The sequence below is a fragment of the Siniperca chuatsi genome, linkage group LG17, assembly GCF_020085105.1.
Source record: "Siniperca chuatsi isolate FFG_IHB_CAS linkage group LG17, ASM2008510v1, whole genome shotgun sequence".
NCBI classification, from domain to species: Eukaryota; Metazoa; Chordata; class Actinopteri; order Centrarchiformes; family Sinipercidae; genus Siniperca; species Siniperca chuatsi.
In genome coordinates, this window is record NC_058058.1 from 21,169,963 (window position 1) to 21,188,965 (window position 19,003).

Here is a 19,003-nt window from a genome sequence, read left to right on the forward strand (position 1 = left end):
CGCTGTAAGAGTTGAAATTCACAACAGAGGTATAGACTGGTGCACATACCTCAGACACCAATAACAACACATGTCCACCAGCAGGTAGCGCTATAATCAAGGTAAACGCGTTTTGGCCAGTAACTCCCACAAAGTACTTTGCACATAAGAAAACCTTACATGCACACGTTCCCTGAATTGAGCTGCATCTTGTGATATAGGCCACGGCCATTTCTGCCTATAATTTTTTTTCCACAATATCGCGAAATATGCACACCCTACTTTTTCAAACTCCTCCTAGGCCATGGAACAACTTCCTAAAGGTTGCAGTAAAACAGCAAGTGATGTCATATCTCATGTCGCAAAGGTTTATTCAATTAACGCAAAACTTGGGCCAGTACTTTCAGTACTTTCCGATACCCCTCTGATGCTGTGCAAAATTTGGCGCCAATTGGCCACTAGGTGGCGCCACAAATGCGAAAAGTTTGAATCTTGTAATTGACTGCGTGGATTTTTGCATGACGCTGACTCAGTTGTTGCATAAAATTTGGTCAATTCGGAAGTCCATCATTCTATATTTTTCAAAATATGAAAAATCAATTAACATCTATATCTCGACATAAGTCTGTCCGATTAACATGAAACTTGGCTCAGTAGTTTCTTATGCCGCACCGAGGCTCTGTGCAAAATTTGGTGTCAATCGGCCACTAGGTGGCGCTTTTTGCTAAATAATATAATATGCTAAAATAATTTTTCCATACTATTGTCTTGAACTGAATGTTTTCCTATCTCGGTGCTAATCTCCACCTGCGATTTGCATCGTGCTCGTGGGACTGCAGGTCTGACTTGCACTGCCTCCGTGGACCTTATGTTGCGACTTGCACCGGAGGCTTGGACACCCCCACCCCATATCTCATCAGTTTGGTTTGCCAAATTTACATGTACTGTGGTTCAATGGAAATTGAAAGAATTTAAAGGAAGTCCATCTTACAGCAGTAATCACAGGAGAGAATTTCATACTAAAATGACTTTAACTTTCACTTGATTTGTCTAACTCCAAAATGTTGCAGATTTTCACAGGACGCTGACACACTGCGGAAGATTCAGACAGCCACATGCCACCTCCAATACACAAGGAGTCACCTGTTGCTTCTTTTCACCTGCAGGCGAACAGCTTAACCAGGTCTGGAGGTTCACACTACCCATGTGACAAGGACATGATCCCTCACTGGCTTCCCACACACACACACACACACACACACTCTGCCAATTGCGTTCTGTGGGAGGCACAGCCAGGCTGGATGTGCTACTGTCAGGGAATGAATGCACAAGCCTTTGTGTTTCTAACTAAGTTTTTTCCCACCTCTATGTGTATTTTGCTGTATTGTGTGAACAAAGCTTCTGATGCAAAAATGTTTTTTAAATTAAACTGAATTGAATCTACTTAACAAGTTGCACGATTTCTTTTTTATTTCATTATTCATTTTGCTGTCCTCCATGTTGGCACTGGCTCAGACAAGCTGAGCGCTGAAATTATGACAACTGTCCAAGGAGATGATGTAATTTAGGTTGTGTCACAGTAACAATGACACATTCCAATCTGAGCATTTAAATTCAAGCTGCATGTAGGTCGCCTGTCTCGGGATGCAGTTTTGTTACTCAGATCCATATGATCCAGATCACAACTGAAAAAGAACCATGTCTGTGTCGTGTCTGAGGGGATAAATACATACATTACATGATTCAGCCACTGTCTGTGTTACCTTACACAACAGTGTTTGCCTGGTGTTCTATTCTGTACAAACCAGACTGTACACTCTGCCACGTAAGCCTTTAGTAATTATGATCCAAGCCTCAGTGTTCTCAGAACATGTCCCATCTTTTCAAGCATACTACAGTACAACACCTACCACTATGACTCAGAATTCCTCTATCATGCTAAACTGTTACAGCACAGTGCTTAACAATGAGTTCTCTCTGTGTAGTACACAGTGTGCCACGATGTCTGAATGCGCACTGAGGCCCAAGTCAGGATGTAGGTGGAGTGATAACGACATCTTGGGTGTCCTATAGCGTTCATGAGCACGTATTGTGAGGACCTGCTGCTATTTGCCACTGTCTAAACTCACGACTTTTCTTCTCCTTGCACCAATATCACTTAGATAAACTGTTATCAACTTAATGTACTCGCAAACAAAGTGATTCAGACCCTGATGCAGTAAGGGATTGTATGAAAATTATTACAGGGGAAGATGAGAAAAGGAGGCTTATGTGTTTTTTTTTTCTTTTTGCTGAAGGTAGGGTGGTCTGAATTGTTTTGGAAACGCAGGGGAGGCAATTTTCTCACCTTGCAAGATATAAAAAATACTTTATGGATATAAGTGATTAAACATTATCTCTACCAGCAGTCATTCCCAACTTCACAAAAAGGAACAAAAAAGTGGTACTGTTGTATTATTTTGAGATATTTAGGGGAGGGTATTGTAGTTTTCTTCCAATTTGAGGGTCCAAAGAAAATATTATCAACTCTGGAGAGGGTCTAGCTTTTTAGTCCAATAATTTTTGTACAGTCCCCAAATCATCATCACTAAGCAGAGACAACACCAGGATTTATTTTAACTAGCTCTGTTATTGACAGACATACCGATATATGACATATGATGATGTGTATATGAGCTGCAATGACAGATTTTTAGATTGTTATGCAAAGCAAAGAAGAAAGCAGCTCACTATGAAAGAGCCACAGCCATATGTTTACAACTGTTGCAGTGCTAGGATTTGTCACTTTGTGTCAGTCCACAGTTTATCTACTGATGGCAGTTTAATGGGGGCACTACCCTGTTTATCCAGCCAGGAGCCCCGGGGCAAACATGTCCTACGCCCCCCTGCACTGCCAGACATCATTTAACCCTGTCCTGTAACTGTCCACTATATTGGATTGTACTGTAATGTGCGTTATGCATCTTTCCACTCAAGTCCCCACCCATCAGATAGGTTAGGCAAACAAACTGTAATCATTGCTCCATGCACAATTGTTTTAAAGACACACACACACACACACACACACACACACATCATTCCAGGTAGCCGCTGTCCAGCCCTTGCTGTGCTGAAACTGGGCAGTCAGCAGGCACACCAAACAGCATAGAATTGTTACAATAATTAACTGGATAAAACTTTGCGGTCGTATCTGGTATTGGCTGCAGTTTCTGAAGCGTGCCTGGCAGAAGTTACCTTTTATTCCATATTTAGCATCAGACATCCTCGGTTCTCCTACAAACTACATTTACGACACTTTTTACACAACAATAAAAGCACGCAGTCCCTCCTTTGAGAGAAAATGTTTCTTTACTAACTTCGAAGCCAAAGAAATTCATATCTTTAAGATGACAGCAATCTCTATAAAAAAGATTTTGGTGACACGAAAAATAAATAACATATGGACATTTTGCTTTAAAATAAAAGTAGTACAGCACGTTATTAATAGTAAAGGGGTGGTTACAGCCTACCTGCCAAAATCCTTCTTGCTTCCACCTCTTGCTGATTCCATTTTTCCGAAAACTTACGCATTAACATCCCGGGTTCAGCTCCTTTTCCTTTGTCTCCACTCAACGCTGACACATGACTCGGGATAAAAGTTTAGTCTCACTCCTCAAACTTTTTTTTATCTCCACACCTCTAGCGGATAAATTACTTTCAAACTATCTCTGTTTTATTCGACCCTCCAAGCTGCAAAGACTGCAGGAGCGCAACTCAATCAATGAAACAAAGTTGGGCTGCATACCATGACAGCGGTGTTTGTATATTTCTTTGTCTGCATGCCTTATGACTTTGTGTCCCGCCTTCAACTTCACCGGCAGCGTGCGAAAAATCACTATAAAGCTCCTATATTATTCCTGTAGGGACTGTGAGTGCGTCTGTGATGATCAAAAGTGCGTTTATATGGACTTAATGGTATTTCTATCTTCTCTACTATCAATATGATATTCTATATTATTCCTATTATATTCGCATAGGGACTTACAGTGTATCAGCACAGCATTGAGCAGTGATCTCTTTTCACTTTATGGTTTGTTTATCTTATATGTTATCACTGTAATATTCCTGGGGACTCCGATGTGTAGTAACAGTATAAAGTAAATTAATAATTTTCCTGCTCCCACATAGTGGAAAGCACACCTCAGAAAATTATATAGTAATGGAACAAGACTAAAAAAAAAATAGTTTCACAACAAACGCCATGGCTGCTGAAAACAGACATAGCATAACTCCCAGAAGGGGCATTATATGTATATAAAACACAATAAAGTCACTATTGTGTCACACAGTGGTGGAGTTTTCAGATCACTGATTACTTAAATAAAAGTAACAATGCAACAATCTAAAAACACTCCATTACAAGTAAAACGTGTGCATTTAAAATACTATCTAGTACTATCTAGTACTCTTTCCACAGAAAAAATGCCCCTGTGACTAATATTAATCTAATCTGAAAAGTAGCTATAGTTGCCATTTAAATGTAGTGGGGGGAAAGTACAATATTCCCCTCTGAAATGTAGTGGAGTAGAAGTATAAAGCAGCAGAAACTAGCAGTACTCATAGTACAAGTGCCTCAAAATTGTACGCAAGTACAGCAACTGAGTAAATGTATTTAGTTACTTTCATCGCTGGTGGAACAAAGCACACCGTCAGCGTTAGAAATATCAAATTATTTAGATTTTTTAAAAGGAAAAGAGAATTTAAGAGAAAAAGTTGAAGTTTTGAATTTTTTGTGAAGCAAATTAATTTTATATCAAACCTCAAACAACCCTATGACAGTTTTTATAGTTGTAAAAAGCTTCATTCTGCTGTGAAATAAAAAAAATGGCAGCACACTTATAGAACTGTTCTTGTATTTTTAGTCTGTATTTTGAGCAGACATGCTGACTTGATCTTTCTCAAACTCACACAGGTTAACACGGGAAACAAATAAGCTGTTGCAATCAACCATGAAGGTCAAGTGCACAGTACCTCCAGTCATCTCATGAATGCATCTGTTTACACTCATGCATGTGTCTTTCTGTGGGTCAGTGTGTGAATGTGTGTGCGTTTGTGAGGAGAGCATGGACATCTTTTTTATCTCTTTGTATCATTCAGACTCTGGGGGTGATTGGACGTTTTTTTTTTTTTTCTAAAACAGGGCACACCTCAAACACACCTCACACACTATTTCCTGTGCGATGGCAAGCTTATTGTAGACATCTGGGGGCCAGCGTCTCGTCTTTGGGATGGTCTGTGTAATGACCATGCCTTATCTTTCTCATTACCCAGCCCGACGTGTCAGAGGGAAGCTGGGGACGACCCTGCTCTCCTGACAGAGAGAGAGAGATGGAAATAATTACCAATGTCTCTTGTGGAATAGGGCGTAAATTGATACACACTAAATACTGTACCTTAGGGGTCTCTCTCTCCCTTTTGGCCTCTCTTTCTCGTCAGATGTACTAGACAAATGAATGCATCCAGAAGGAATTAATTGGATTTGGGAGCAGTCTCCTGCACGATCCACCAGGACAGACAAACACCCCCCTCTGCACCCTCTCCTCCCTCCCTCCCATTGGCACACACACACACACACACACACCCACAGACAGACACACACACACGCCTCCTCATCCTCCTTTATTCCAGTCATGCCTTGTAGAAATGTCTGACACCCCCCACCTACCCCACCCCACCCCGATGGATCAGTCTGTGTCCCTTATCCCACACACACACACACACACACACACACACACACACACACACACACACACACACACAGCGGCGGATTGCAGCCTCTCTCTTGGATACAGTGTTTCCATGGCAGCCACGTTTTCTGCACGTGTACAATCAGACAGAGTAAGAGAGGGAGAAAGAGACCACTCCTATCGATTCACTGGCTGGCTATTGATTCACAGTCTGCAGCTGCACACTTACCTACAGTAAACACGCACATGCACACATGCATATTCACGTGCACGCATGCACAAACAGAGTGCAAACATCCGACAGCAGATTGGATCTTTTGAAGGCTTAGCTATGGAATGTGATAATGAGGGCTCACCTTTTCTTGAGCACGCTTTCAACTTTGAAAAGGGGCTTCAATATGTGTGACTGCTGCAGTTGTCTCCTCATATTGTTCATAGTGCTACATAAAACTGTTAGGTAACCAATTGATGGTACTTACTTTAGCTCTTTTAAAAAGGTTCAGAGAGTGAACAACCACAAGAAAAAAACACTTTGTACTTTTCAGTTCCAGCTGATTTTATTTCCTTCTTGGAAGAAAAGAAAAACAAATAAAAAACGACAATCTGTACAGAGGTCTGAGAGGCAGTGATTGACCCAAACATTGGCTGGTTTTGAGCTATAAACATCAAATGATATTGGCATGATTGGACAAAACATGATCATACACAGCATATTGCACAAATGAAAAAAGAAAGAGGACTATAGAAAAGATGTCTTGAAGGTAAAAAAAGAAACTCCTGGACCACAATCATCTTCAACATAAGGATGTTCAAAGATGGCTGTCCTAGTGCCTGTCGTTGTTCACCATCATACATAAAACACACAATCTTTGCTTATAGTACAGTCAGTTTACATAAATATCTTCATGTTATTATTCTTTTAAAAATCTTAAACACAACAGCTATAGCTACATATACCTGAATCTGAAATACAAATGCTATTTGCCATGCCATAATATAGGAAAACAATTAGCCTGCTATACTTAGCCAACAGGTACAGAAAGGTTAAATACTATTTTTTGATGCAATTTGCGCAATAACAAATGAAGCACTTCATACATCTCCCTCCCTCCAAAGTCTAGGCAAAGTGGAATGAGTGTGAAATTCCATCCAGTGGTTCAAATAAAACTTATCTTGATAAAAAGCACACAGAGGTATTAGCTCTATCCAAACAGTGACTCTCTGGGATCTTTCACTCATATACTTCAGGTCTATGTGTACTGGAAACAGTCACCACTTAGAGTGCGAGCCTCAGTGGTGCTTTGTTTACTTGGCTGGTGAAACTGGAGTCACTGTGCCATTAAGAAGCATGTGGGTAAATACTGTAAACACTGTGTGAGGTCAGATTGTGGCAAACAACCCCCCCTCTGCACGTCTAAAGACCAATGTAGATCCAAACAACAATGTTGTAGGCTACCCACTCGCTGGAAACCCCCTTTCTATAGATTTTGTACAAAAATACAAGTAGAAAATCATGACACACTCAGATCTCCTTAAAAGTGAGAGACGTCAGACATTTTAAATAAGATACACTTCTAGCCCTTCCGCGCTGGATACAGACAGGTGTATGTGCACAAACACAAACGAGACCTGTACGAGGACAATACTTCTATGTATAAAAAAGTTTGGCCGGTATAAATACATCAATATAAAAAACGTCATCTGACACAGAACTACAAAGTTGAAGCACTAGGCAGAAAGGATGCGCGTCGGGGAACATTGGTCCTGAATTGTGCACTGAGTGTTTAAAAAGGTTCAGAAAAGGGTTTCTGAAGTTTTGAGTCAGTCTTTGTTTTAAGTCCTGCCGTTGAAAGAGAAGCTGGTGATAGTGAATTGTGTCCTATGGTCACACAAATTGCGTAATTACGCAGCAATGAACATTTTTACGCATTTAACAACAACAAAATCCGCCTTATTTCGGAGGGCATGCGTGTTGATATTGAAACTATTTTGATTTTTGGAGAAAAAAAACTACACCTGAATAGCAACTTGATGGTCAATGTGAATTGGCTATATCTTAAACAAAACCCAACATGACGAGCTCTCCAGTAAATGCCCCTTTTCCCGACCCAAAATAACATTAAGATTCAAAGTTCAGTCTCAGTCCTCATCCTCTGCGGATTGGATTGAACATTTGAGCTCAAGTCCGTGTGTTTCACTGCTCTCTGCTTACATTCACTCCTCCTCTGTGTCCAAATGCAAACTAAGCATTTCCCCCGTCTGCGCGTTCCCGTCAAGCGCACGAGCGCTGTCCAAGTCTGTTAGCGGCGCGTACCTGGGCTTCAACAGGCCACCTTTTCTTTCCTGTTTTCACTCTCCCTTATTTAGTGAAAGAATGGCGGAAATATTGTGGTCTGGACGCACTCGCCTGTCAGGGGGGGTTGAACAGTTCAAAACGTGGGGGGACGTCATGGTTCCTCTCCACCGTGGTCCTTTTCAGTAGGTGAACACCAGGTTGGAGATGGTGGACTCCAGCCAGTCTCCTGAGATCATCTCGCTGACCTCCGGGGTACAGTAGTCGGGGAAGTCGAAGTGAGATCCCACCCCGCACTCACCGAAGCTCCAGTCCAAGTCCCGGTCCAGCTCTGCGTCGGAGAAGCCCATGCCGCCCAGGGACATGCTCTCAAACCCGGGGCTCGGGTTCAGGTCGAGCCGCTCGTCTTCAAACTCTTCATCTGATGATGAAGATGATACAGATGAGGACGAGTGAGAGGCTGACGGCGTTGGAGACGAGGCGCGAGCGTACCTGAGGCGCGCGGCGTGTGATGACTCGCTGGCCGCTGGGCCCTGCTCCTCGTACAGGCTGAGCGGGTCGCTGGACTCCGCCGAGCTGCTCAGGGTGGGACTGGCCGGGACTCCGACGGAGGGAGGCCCGCTCTCCAGGCTGCCTGCCCCGCCGAACATGTGACCGCGCCTCGCCTCTCCGGTGCGCTTCTCCGGGATCTGTCTAGCCCCAGACACTGACCTGGATTTGAAGAGCGCCTGATGGTCACCGGGAGACGCATAGTCCTGCCCCGGAGCGCTCTTCATGCCCCCTTGTTTGTGCGTCCTGCTCACTCCTTTAGACGCGGGGCTTCTTTTCACACCGGCTTTGGCGCTGCGCTCCCCGCTCTTCTCCCCGCGGTCCGTCTGCTTACTCGCTCCGCTTCCCGACTTGACCTTCTTCCTGGGCCGGTACTTGTAGTCTGGGTAGTCGGCCATGTGTTTGAGCCTGAGCCGCTCCGCCTCGCGGATGAAAGGGATCTTGTCTGTGTCTTTCAGCAGCTTCCAGCGCTTCCCCAGCCGCTTGGAGATCTCCGCGTTGTGCATGTCCGGCGACTGCTCCATAATCTTCCTCCTCTCAATCTGGGACCAGACCATGAACGCGTTCATGGGTCTCTTGATGTGCCCCGTCGGAGTTTTGCACCACGCCAAGTCGCTCTGCACCCCGGAGGAGGGGGACTCGGGGGTCGGAGACGCATCCATCTCCAAGTCCATTTCTCCCGTGTCCGTGGAGTCCCCGCCGGGGGAATGAGCGTGGGCGCTCTCTGTCTGGCTCATGTGCTGCACCATCCTTTCCTCCAAGTGTCTGGAAACACTGTCCAGTGCAGTGCTTTCACAAAGTTCAAGTGCGCAAAAATGCCTATTCGGCTTTCACACGCAAAAAAATATTCCTCACTTGTTCTTATTTAAGGCGCTTTAAAGCCAGACCACTTCTGAATACAGGTCTAAAAAGTTCATCCAAGTCTCTTCTTTTCAGGTCAGCGCGTTTTGCAGACGCCTGGTCTCTCAACTTTTACCAGTGCGCTTCACGGAAACAAAAAAGAAATCCCAAAACAATTTAACAGCAACTTTCAACTGCCTGTGCGGCTGAAAACTCGCCCTGCAAGGCTCAAAACGCGCCGCTGTGGGCAACAGCAGTGCAAGTCCCTTATTTGAACCTGGCTGTCTGCAGCGCAGCTTGTCTGTGCGGTTGAGGAACCATGTGGTTGAATTGAGCAGCTGCGCTTTCTCATAGTCTCCCTGTTTCCTGAGCGCTCTGTAATATTACTGTAAACACAACAACGAGAACCTCGCCGTTTTATACCCTCATCGCGAGATATAAAAGCCAATCAGCATCTGTCTCCATCCTGATTTTTCAGTCAAGCCACTCCCCCCTGGCCTCCCATTGGCTGAATAAAAAAAACGGGTAATAATAATAATAATGTGCAATGAGGATCGGTGTGTCTGACCTCATTCCTGTCAGACTCCACTGGAAGAAAGACGAACTAGGTGTGTGTGTGTGTATGTTTTAAAGGAACACAGTGTCCTTTCCCCTGCTGCAAGGGGAAGCCTGCAAGGATATACTTAGGACTACATTACTTTCATGTGGATGAGTATTGACTAAATTTAGATTATGTGTAATAGGGGGGCAAGGAAATGCTGAGAAAACACAAAAGCAGCCACAACATGTTGTGTTAGTCAGACTGCAGTGTGGTGAGCAGGGATGTAGCGGAGAGCAAACCCACCCAAACATAGCTCACCCAACCTGTTATTTACAAATCATTACAACACCAGCTCACATCATTACATCATACAGCAGGCAGTATAAACAGATGTAAGTGAGGTGATGATGGTTTTTATTTACACTTTACATCAGTGCATTACAGTAAACCAGAAACATGAAAACCAATTATTATGAATATTGTGAAAAAGTGTGTAGAATCATGTTTCAGGGCCACACCGAAATAACAGTCACACTCACTCCAGCAGCTTCCTGCTCTGCACTCTCTACAATGCACAGATTCCTCCTCCTTCACAGCCCCATTATGTTAACATGGCCATGTCATGTAGGATCACATTACAGCCTGTGTCGCTAGATGTCAGGCTAGAGCCAAAGGGAGCTGATGAGGTGTACATTGTGTGTATGTATGTGCATGTGTGTTAACATATACAGCAGATTTATCTCCATCCCATAATCGACTGCTTTTAGTTACCATCATTAAATCATGCAGGTGATGTCATCAGCTGGCAGTGAAGGCTCCCGTTGATCCTGCAACAGACCTGACTGACATGAGTGTTTTTGGTGATAAAAAAAAAAAGTGGGCAAACTCTGTCCTTCACTTAATGGTTGCCAAAGAGTAATCAGCCACCAATAGAAGCAAAACTTAACAAAAAAAATCTATTTATTTTGTCTGATAAGATCTTCATGTACTCTAACATAACATCAGTTATGCACTTATGATGTGCATTCTTAATTTATGACAAGACCTATGTCAGGCTAAAAAAAAAAATCATCCTCTACTCAACTCTTTAAAATTTCACAACTCAACCCCTTTGCCCCCTCGGTGCTTACATAAATCAAACACATAAATAATAATGAGCTCCTTCATCAGTCTATATCTGTAGCTGCCCCAATTACAAGCCTACACCTGTCACTGGATTAGTTTGCTATCTCTCTCTACCTCCTGCCACACACACACACACACACACACAGCATGCACGCACGCAGGTTTGTTTAAACAGGTGTAGCAGGTATACCTGTAATCTTATCTGATGTGTGAGAAGCAGCTGTCAGGTAGCTTTCCACTGTGTCACCGGCAGATGTAAGGCTCAGGCAGCGCTGGGACGCCGAGCCCCATCATGCTGGCCTATCGCTCTGTCATCTTCAGAGCTGCCGGAGCCATGTGTTTACCCCAAATACACCGCCGCTTTGTCTCAGCTCTGTTGACGCCTAAAGGGATAGTGTCATTATGAGAGAGTGCTGTGGGAGGCTGGGGCTATTACACCGACTTCTTAAAAGTGTGTGCGGGGCAAGCTAGAGTTGGAGTGGTGTGGTGGTTTTTCGAGGATGATGTGCTGATGCTGATATTTCTCGGTTAAATATGGAGTATTTTCATGAATAAAAACATTTTTAAAAATAGATGGGTTTTTCTTTATTTTTGCCAGAATTGTATTCTTATCACAGTGGAAAACCTGTGAAATAGCATTCTTGCTAACCTTGGGACACTAAAACACTCCATTAAAAAGCGGTAGCAGTGAAATTATTTTAGGGGCTTTAAAAAATAACATTAAAAACACATTTACTAGAGCTGCAGCGAAGGTAGGAACCTCCATTATTTCAGAGCTGACAGACACCGTGTTTAATATGCGATTTTTAATAAAACATAAACATTAACCCGATATGTCAGTCTAACCCTAGAGCAAACTGCAGGGTAAATGAGCGTACAGCATGTGACTGTGTGTGTGTAAGTCTGCCTCTTTGCAGGGAGTTGGGTTTATTATAACCAAGGCTGTTGTAGACCGGGCTGAAAAACAAACGGGAGCACAGTTGTCGCAGTGTGTCGTAAACGCGAGGGGTGAAATTAAAAATCCAATAACAGAAAGCAAGAGATGGAAATGGAAGACGTAGTGAGCAAGCTGCATTGAAGAGAAAGTGTGTGTGAGCGTGTGTGTCTGTGTGCAGTCAGAGGTACTCATTACCATGTGCTTGCCTTTTTCAACCGCCTAGGAATGACGTGCCACTTTGACCTGCCTGCTCGTCATCCGGGGTCAAACACAATGAGGCCTTTGTGTGTGAGTGTGTGTGTGTGTCCTGCCCTAACTGAATTGGAGCTTTTCCAGGGATTGAAAGTTTGAAAACCAGTGGGAAGTCCCCTCCAGCCCAAAGTTAAACAGAAAAACTGAAGACTAAGCATAGATTTGCATACACACTCTCTCTTTCTCTTTCTCCCTCTGTGTGACTCATCTACAGGCAGTTTGTCCTCTCTGTGTTTTGTGTGGATGTGGCAGACAGTGCAGGTGGCCATCTCACCATATCACCCACCTACTGCTGTCAGCCCTTACACAACAACATTAACAACGTCAGTTATTTTTATGTTGCCATGGAACACACAGTACTTAATACTTCCTTGTGTCATTCTGTGTTTCTTGCTCAACTTTGACAATCAGGGCTAAAAACAGATACACGAGAGATAAGATAACTGCTTTTATTCATACGTAATGGGTAAGTGGACAAAATAACAGGAACACCTTACAATACAGTGCAATCCAATATTCTAACCCTGAAATTGGAGCTGTTAGCTCACCTGTTTTGTAGTTTTCGAGGCCTTAATTTGTACTGTTGTTGCATTGGATTGCATTATATTGTACAGCTGTTCATGTTACCTTGTATACCCATCAGATTTCAAATCTTCTACTTCCTTCTTTACGTTTGTTAATAAAGCTTATTATCTTGACAGAAAAAGTTGTTAGGAGAAGCAATTCTTTAGTTTCTCTTTCCACCTTTCCTTCCTTCCAGCCTTTCTTCCTTGATCCCTATGTCCTTCCTTCCATCATATTTCCAAATCCTGGAGACACACAGAAACAGACAAAGCGGTACAGAGGAAGAGCGAGTGAGTGTCACGTAGAAGCAAAGACAAAAAGAGAGAGCGTCCAAGATGATATTACATGAACAAACCGGAGGCGAAATAAAGAGTGACTGCAGAGCAGGACAAAAGAGGAGACAGAAAATTAAACATTTGTTGTTAAGAAGGGAATGGTGTGTTTTAAGAGTCCTCGCTTCCTCACTCACTTTCCCCTCCATCGCTGCTGTAATCCAGAGGATTCAGTCATGGTGGGGAAAAAAAGCGATAGGAGTCAGATGAAGGGAAAGGGATGAATGAATGAGCGCAAGACAGAGGTGGGGTCAGGACGGCGACGCCACGCCCCGGGAACTCCCAACATCCCTCACCTCGGATAGTGATGACGAGGCAGGTCAGATGATTGCTGTGTCACGACAATGCAGACAAACTCACATGAACACATGCTTATACACACACACACACAAATGCATAAACACACACAAACTCACGGCGAGACAGAGCCAGCTAAGTACCAGTGTACCGCTGCAGGACCCAGACGTACTGCAGAGTCAAATCGAGAGCGCAGACACACTCTCACACACACACACACACCAAACTCGCTCACAAACATACACATACCCGCTTGCACACACTCAGCCACTCTCACAGCTGCACTCTGCTACACTCAGACACTCTGATACAACGATCGTTTTTTGGGGGCATTGTCTAAAAGCCAGAGGAGTGGGAAAGAGCGGAGAATGAAAGCAGAGGAGAAGGAGGGGGGAAAAGGGAAGCAAAGGAGAGCAGAATCAGGAGATGCAGAAGTCGTCAACAGTGCTTTTTGTTCTTTGCAAAATTTTTCATCCTTGCGCTCGTTGGCTTCCATCAAAAGTCCATTCGACATACAACGCGTGGAGGATGGACACTTTCGATATTCAGCATTTTCGGGAGAGGACATCTCTCAGACCTGGATCCGTATGGAGCAGCACAGGAGTGGATATACTGCAAAAGAAGAAAGAAAAGACAGTTTTTTCTTTACATTTTTTTTTTGGGAGGGAAGTCGCATCAGAGTTTGGAATTCGATGGTTTCGCTGTTGTTTTTGCAGAAACATCGATGGCTGCAGACACGGAATCAGGTCTGGGAAAGAGACAGAAAGCATCATAAAAAAGTTAGGTAGTGGAGTGGAGAAAGAGGCAGACAGTGTGCAGACTGTGTGTGTAGGAATGGGGAATGCGGAGGCAACACTGCATGAAAATTTCCCCCCAAAAAACTCCATGGTGCTGCATATCACTGAGGAATGACAGACGACTGCAACGCCCATCTCCCCTAGATCTCCTGCATTTTTACCTTTCGCTCTGCCTCTCCCTGTCTACATATTCATCTACGTATTAGACCCACATGCAAACAACATACGCTGACTAAGCTTTCGATGGTACACAGAAAACCCCATATCACCTCGCACCCCCTCCTCCTTCCCCCTCCTCCTCTGTTGCAGGCACATCCTCCTCCAGGCAGGTCAGGTCAGGCGGGCTGCTTGTGTCCTCACGTAGCCCAGGGAGCTGTGTCCTCAGCCCGGGCTTAGACGCAGCCGCTGCAGGGGTCGGCGAGGACCAGGCGTGGAGCTCTGAGGCTCTCTGCAGCTCCAGACAGGCTCCAGACGCACTGACCTACATCAGCCTCAGTCAGACTGGGAGAGAGATGGAGAGAGAGAGAGGGATGAGGTGGGGGGTGGGGGGTGCAGAAAGAGGGAGAGCAAGAGAGGATGGGCAAGAATGATTGAGAGACTGGTAAGCAGGCAAACGGGTGGAGAGGCTCGGTTTGCAAAATAGGAACATTTATCAAAAAAAGTGCAAGACGGTGGCACGATGCAAAGAGGAGGGGGTGGAGGAGAGAGAAAGAGGGAGGGAATTAAAATAAAACTAACTCTCAACCCTCCTTTCACACTAATAACGCTTGAAAAATCCCCATTTGTCCTCATCATTTTGCTAATCTTTATCCTCGCCTCACTTTTCCTCTTTTGCCTCTCATCCCTCCCATGTAGACTCCCTCTTCTTTCCTCATCCTCTCCCTCTCGCTCTCTCTGTCTGTTTAGTTTGATTTTCATCATATACCATCCGAAACGTCTTTCACTATGGGAGGATTAGTCCGTCTCTGGCTGACTGCTTATCTGTCTGCTCTGGCTTTCGGCTGCAGAGAGAGAGGAGGAGGCGGAGGAGAGGAGGTGGAGGAGGAGGTGTGTGTGTGTGTGGAGGGGAGGGTTTGGCATCTCTTGTTCAGATGTTGTGGCTATATCAGCTCGAATCAGCTTATTGCAAGCGTGTTTTTTGCTGGAGCAGAGCAGCAGAGGTTTTGTGGTGCGGAGAACATTTTGTACTACCGTGTGTGTTCAGGAAGGTGTGGATGTGTGTGTGTGTGTGTGTGTGTAGCAATTTGACATGCATCTCCTTCCATGCTAAGACTGATTGTGTCCATTCCTGCAATGCTCCGCCAGTGTTTGTCCGACTGGCTGTGTGTGATCATTACTCCCCAGTGCCGGCATCGACACTAAACACGGATCAATAGCAATATTGAGGCAGATAGGTCAGGCTAACGTTAGCGTGGCTCCCCCGGGACCCCATGTGGCAGTGGAAGTCAGTCTCTAAAGCAACATACCTCAGTCACACTAACAATGTCTTTATCCTGAGGTGAACATCTATAGGCCCCGGGGAGCTAGAAAAAAAGGCAAGTATATTAGAAGGTACAGTAAAATCCAGCTGGGTCAGTGTATCCTGGTAAGGTCAGCAATTCACAAAGAGATTAGATAAAAAGAAGATGGTCCAGGCATTTAAAGGGTTAGTTTAGTTTTCTTCTCTAAAGCCTACCTGATTTATTGGGAGCTGTCAGTCCTTGCAGTTCATCTATGACAGACTAACCCCTGTTTTATGGCTGTGGCCATATTAGAAGAAGTGGTTCACTAAGATTGACGAGATCTGGCACAATCAAACAAAACATCGGTGGAAAAAATCCTCGGCATCTCTACACAGTTTCCTCAGTCAGTTACACAAGAAAGCCTTAAAATAAATACACATAAATCACCCATATTGACCAAATACAATAATAAGAAGAAGAACTTTATTTGTATAGCACTTTTCAATACAAGTAACATAGGCATCACACAATAAATGCTTTTTATAAAAATGTTTCTTAAGAAGTGAGGGAACTGAATCTGCAAGCCTGATCTCCTCTCGCAGATTGTTCCAAAGTGTAGGGGCCCTGACAGCAAAAGCCCTGTTTTTCAGTCTAGACCTTGGAATGGCAGTTTGTTTGAAATAGCAGTGCCCTACCAGAGGATCTATACCAGAGTCTACATCCTGGCTCATAGGGGGATAAAAGGTCAGAAATATAGGGAGGGGCCCTCCCATGCCTGGCCTTAGAAGTAATTAAAATAATTTTAAAATCAATCCTAAAATAAACAGGCAGCCAGTGTAAGGATACTAAAACAGGGGGTGATATGGTCACATTTTTTGGATTGAGTTAAAAGCCGAGCCGCAGCATTTTGGACTAACTGTAGGTGGTGGATTGATTTCTGACTGAGACAGGTATATAGGGAGTTACAGTAGTCAGGGGAGAATGGATGGATGTGTTTTTCCAGATCTGTGGCTGAAATAAAAAACAGAAATTATAAAAACATGAATGAACAACTTTCTTTACATGGGGTTCGAAACACAAGTCCTGATCAAAAACTACACCAACATTTCTGGCTGAGGGCTTAGCATAAGTTGCTAGTTCACCTAGGTTTAACATAATTTGAATTCTGTTTGCAGGGGGGACAAGTACAATGATCAGATTTTGTAAGGTTTAATTGGAGAAAGTTTTGTGACATCCAATATTTTATTTCAGAAAGGCACTTGTGGAGGGTTGCTATTTAGACTGGTCTGATTGGAATATACAGCTGTGTGTCATCGGCGTAACAGTGAAACTGGACATTTTATTTGCGGATGATGTCACCAAGAGGGAGCATATAGATGGAGAATAAAATGGGACCCAGAATTGAATCCTGGGGGACACCATAGAGCATGTTCTTGGGAGATGAAACTAAGCCAGCCATAGTCACAGAGAAAATACAATCAGTTTGAGGCCACATCAGTAATTCCTGCCCACCTTTCCAATCTGTTAATGAGTATGTTATGATCAGTTGTGTCGAAAGCAGCACTGAGTTCGAAAAGAACTAGAATGGAGCACTCACCAGCATCTTCAGCCAACAGAAGGTCATTACAGACTTTGAGAAGAGCAGTCTCAGTGCTATGAAAAGATCAAAAGCCAGACTGGAATAATTCGAATAAATTATTATCTGTCAAATGTTCTACTAATTGTTTGAATACAGATTGTTCTAGGACTTTGGATAAAAATGAGAGTTTTGAAACAGGTCTGTAGTTATTCAGAGTGGAGGGATCTAAATTGGATTTTTTAAGGCGATGTTCGACCAGTGCAGTTTTAAAATAAGTGGGGACAGAGCCGAAGGCCAGGGAGCTTTTTACAATAGATAAAATGAAAGGGCCAACAGTAGGTATAGTCTCCCTGAGTAGTCTGGTAAGGACCACATCCAAGGGGCAAGCAGATGACTTCATGTGCTTAACAATATTATTAAGATAGAGACAAGTAAAAGAAATGAAGAATAAGGTTTGAAGTTGAAGGCTCTGGGACAGGTAAATGGTGGGGCTGGCTGATCAGTCTAGGATCTGATTTTTTCAGTAAAAAATATTTAAAACTGCTCGCAGAGGGTGGTCGTTGAACCACAGGGGGACTTTTGAAATTGATTTTGTTTTGCTTCTGATTGGGGCAACTGAATCCAGAAAAAGTTTGTTGCTATGATCAGACCTAAAATCATATTTTCTCAGTGAAGAAACTCAAACAGCAAACAACACACACAAACAGAAACTTAAAAATGATAAGCTGTGGTTTTACGGGGAGGTAAAAGGTTAGGTTGCCAGGCAACCAACGGTGACTTAAGGAAGTCACTACACCCGGCAAGAAATAGTTACAGCATGTAACTCATAAAACCACAGCTTATGCTAAGCTAGGCTAATCACATCCTGCCTCTAGCTCGGTCCAAAATGGATTAATTTCAATGAAATCGCCACAGTCAGTGGACTAGCTCACGGTGGCAAAGTAAATTTGAACTCTGACAAGAAAATTTGCCATTGACCAAAAGCAAACCATCTTGACAGCGCTGACCTTTGAGGGAACAAAGAGAACTATATTGCTCTGCTTTACTTAATGAGAAGCTGCTAAATGAGAGGCAACGTTTGATGTATTTTTGAACTTTGGAGAGTGCTAGGCTAGCTATTTCCTCTGCTTCCAGTCTTTATGCTAAACTAAGCTTATCGCCTCCTGGCTCCAGCTCCATACTTAGTGCATGTGCATGAGAGTGGTATTGATCTTGTCATCTATGTCTTGGCAAGGAATAAGAGCAAATAGGAGTTTTTCCCAAAATGTCCAACTATTCCTTTAAAGTTCCACTCACTGATTTTAGGTCTCAGTCACGCGGTCATTTTTAAGAGAGGAAAAGTACATTTCTGCAGGGCTTTAGGGTAAAGTTCAACTTTGGTACTCAACTTTTGGACTTTTTTGTAAACTCTGACTAATAGCAAACCATTCTTGATAGTGCTAAAGCAATAGAGAGAACCGAAGAGCACAAATTGGATGTTGGAAACAGCAGCTGATAAAACAATCTCAACTGAAGAATGAACTGTCAAGCTTCTTTTAAGGTAACATGGACAAGAAGTGCTCATAATAATGGAAAGTTTGAACATCTATAATTCCATGACAACTGAGCGAACTCAATCTGTTTATACAAAACCAGACCCAACTGTAGCCGCTGTACAACCGGCAAGAAGTCACTACATCACCAAGCTGTGTCGCATTCTAGTGTTACTAAGCACTTAAAGGTGCAGTGTGTAACATTTAGGAGGAGCTAT

General features: G+C 43.6%; 1 protein-coding gene and 1 long non-coding RNA gene across 2 annotated transcripts in view; both read right to left on the bottom strand.

Moving 5' to 3' along the window:
• LOC122864386 overlaps positions 1 to 3,781 on the bottom strand; it is a 67,842-nt gene extending 64,061 nt beyond the window's left edge. The window contains exon 1 of the long non-coding RNA XR_006375203.1: positions 3,489 to 3,781. This is a non-coding gene — a long non-coding RNA (uncharacterized LOC122864386). The remainder of the gene's footprint in view (positions 1 to 3,488) is intronic.
• A 2,459-nt stretch (positions 3,782 to 6,240) lies between these two features.
• Positions 6,241 to 9,797, bottom strand: sox4a (SRY-box transcription factor 4a). The gene has a single exon (XM_044172500.1). The coding sequence runs from the start codon at positions 9,294 to 9,296 to the stop codon at positions 8,181 to 8,183; it is 1,116 nt and encodes a 371-aa protein (XP_044028435.1). The 5' UTR covers positions 9,297 to 9,797; the 3' UTR covers positions 6,241 to 8,180.
• Positions 9,798 to 19,003: the final 9,206 nt, after the last annotated feature.

Bases quoted from the DNA above. Each gene is read 5' to 3' on its own strand.
- sox4a (XM_044172500.1), bottom strand. From the start codon at position 9,296: ATGGTGCAGCACATGAGCCAGACAGAGAGCGCCCACGCTCATTCCCCC.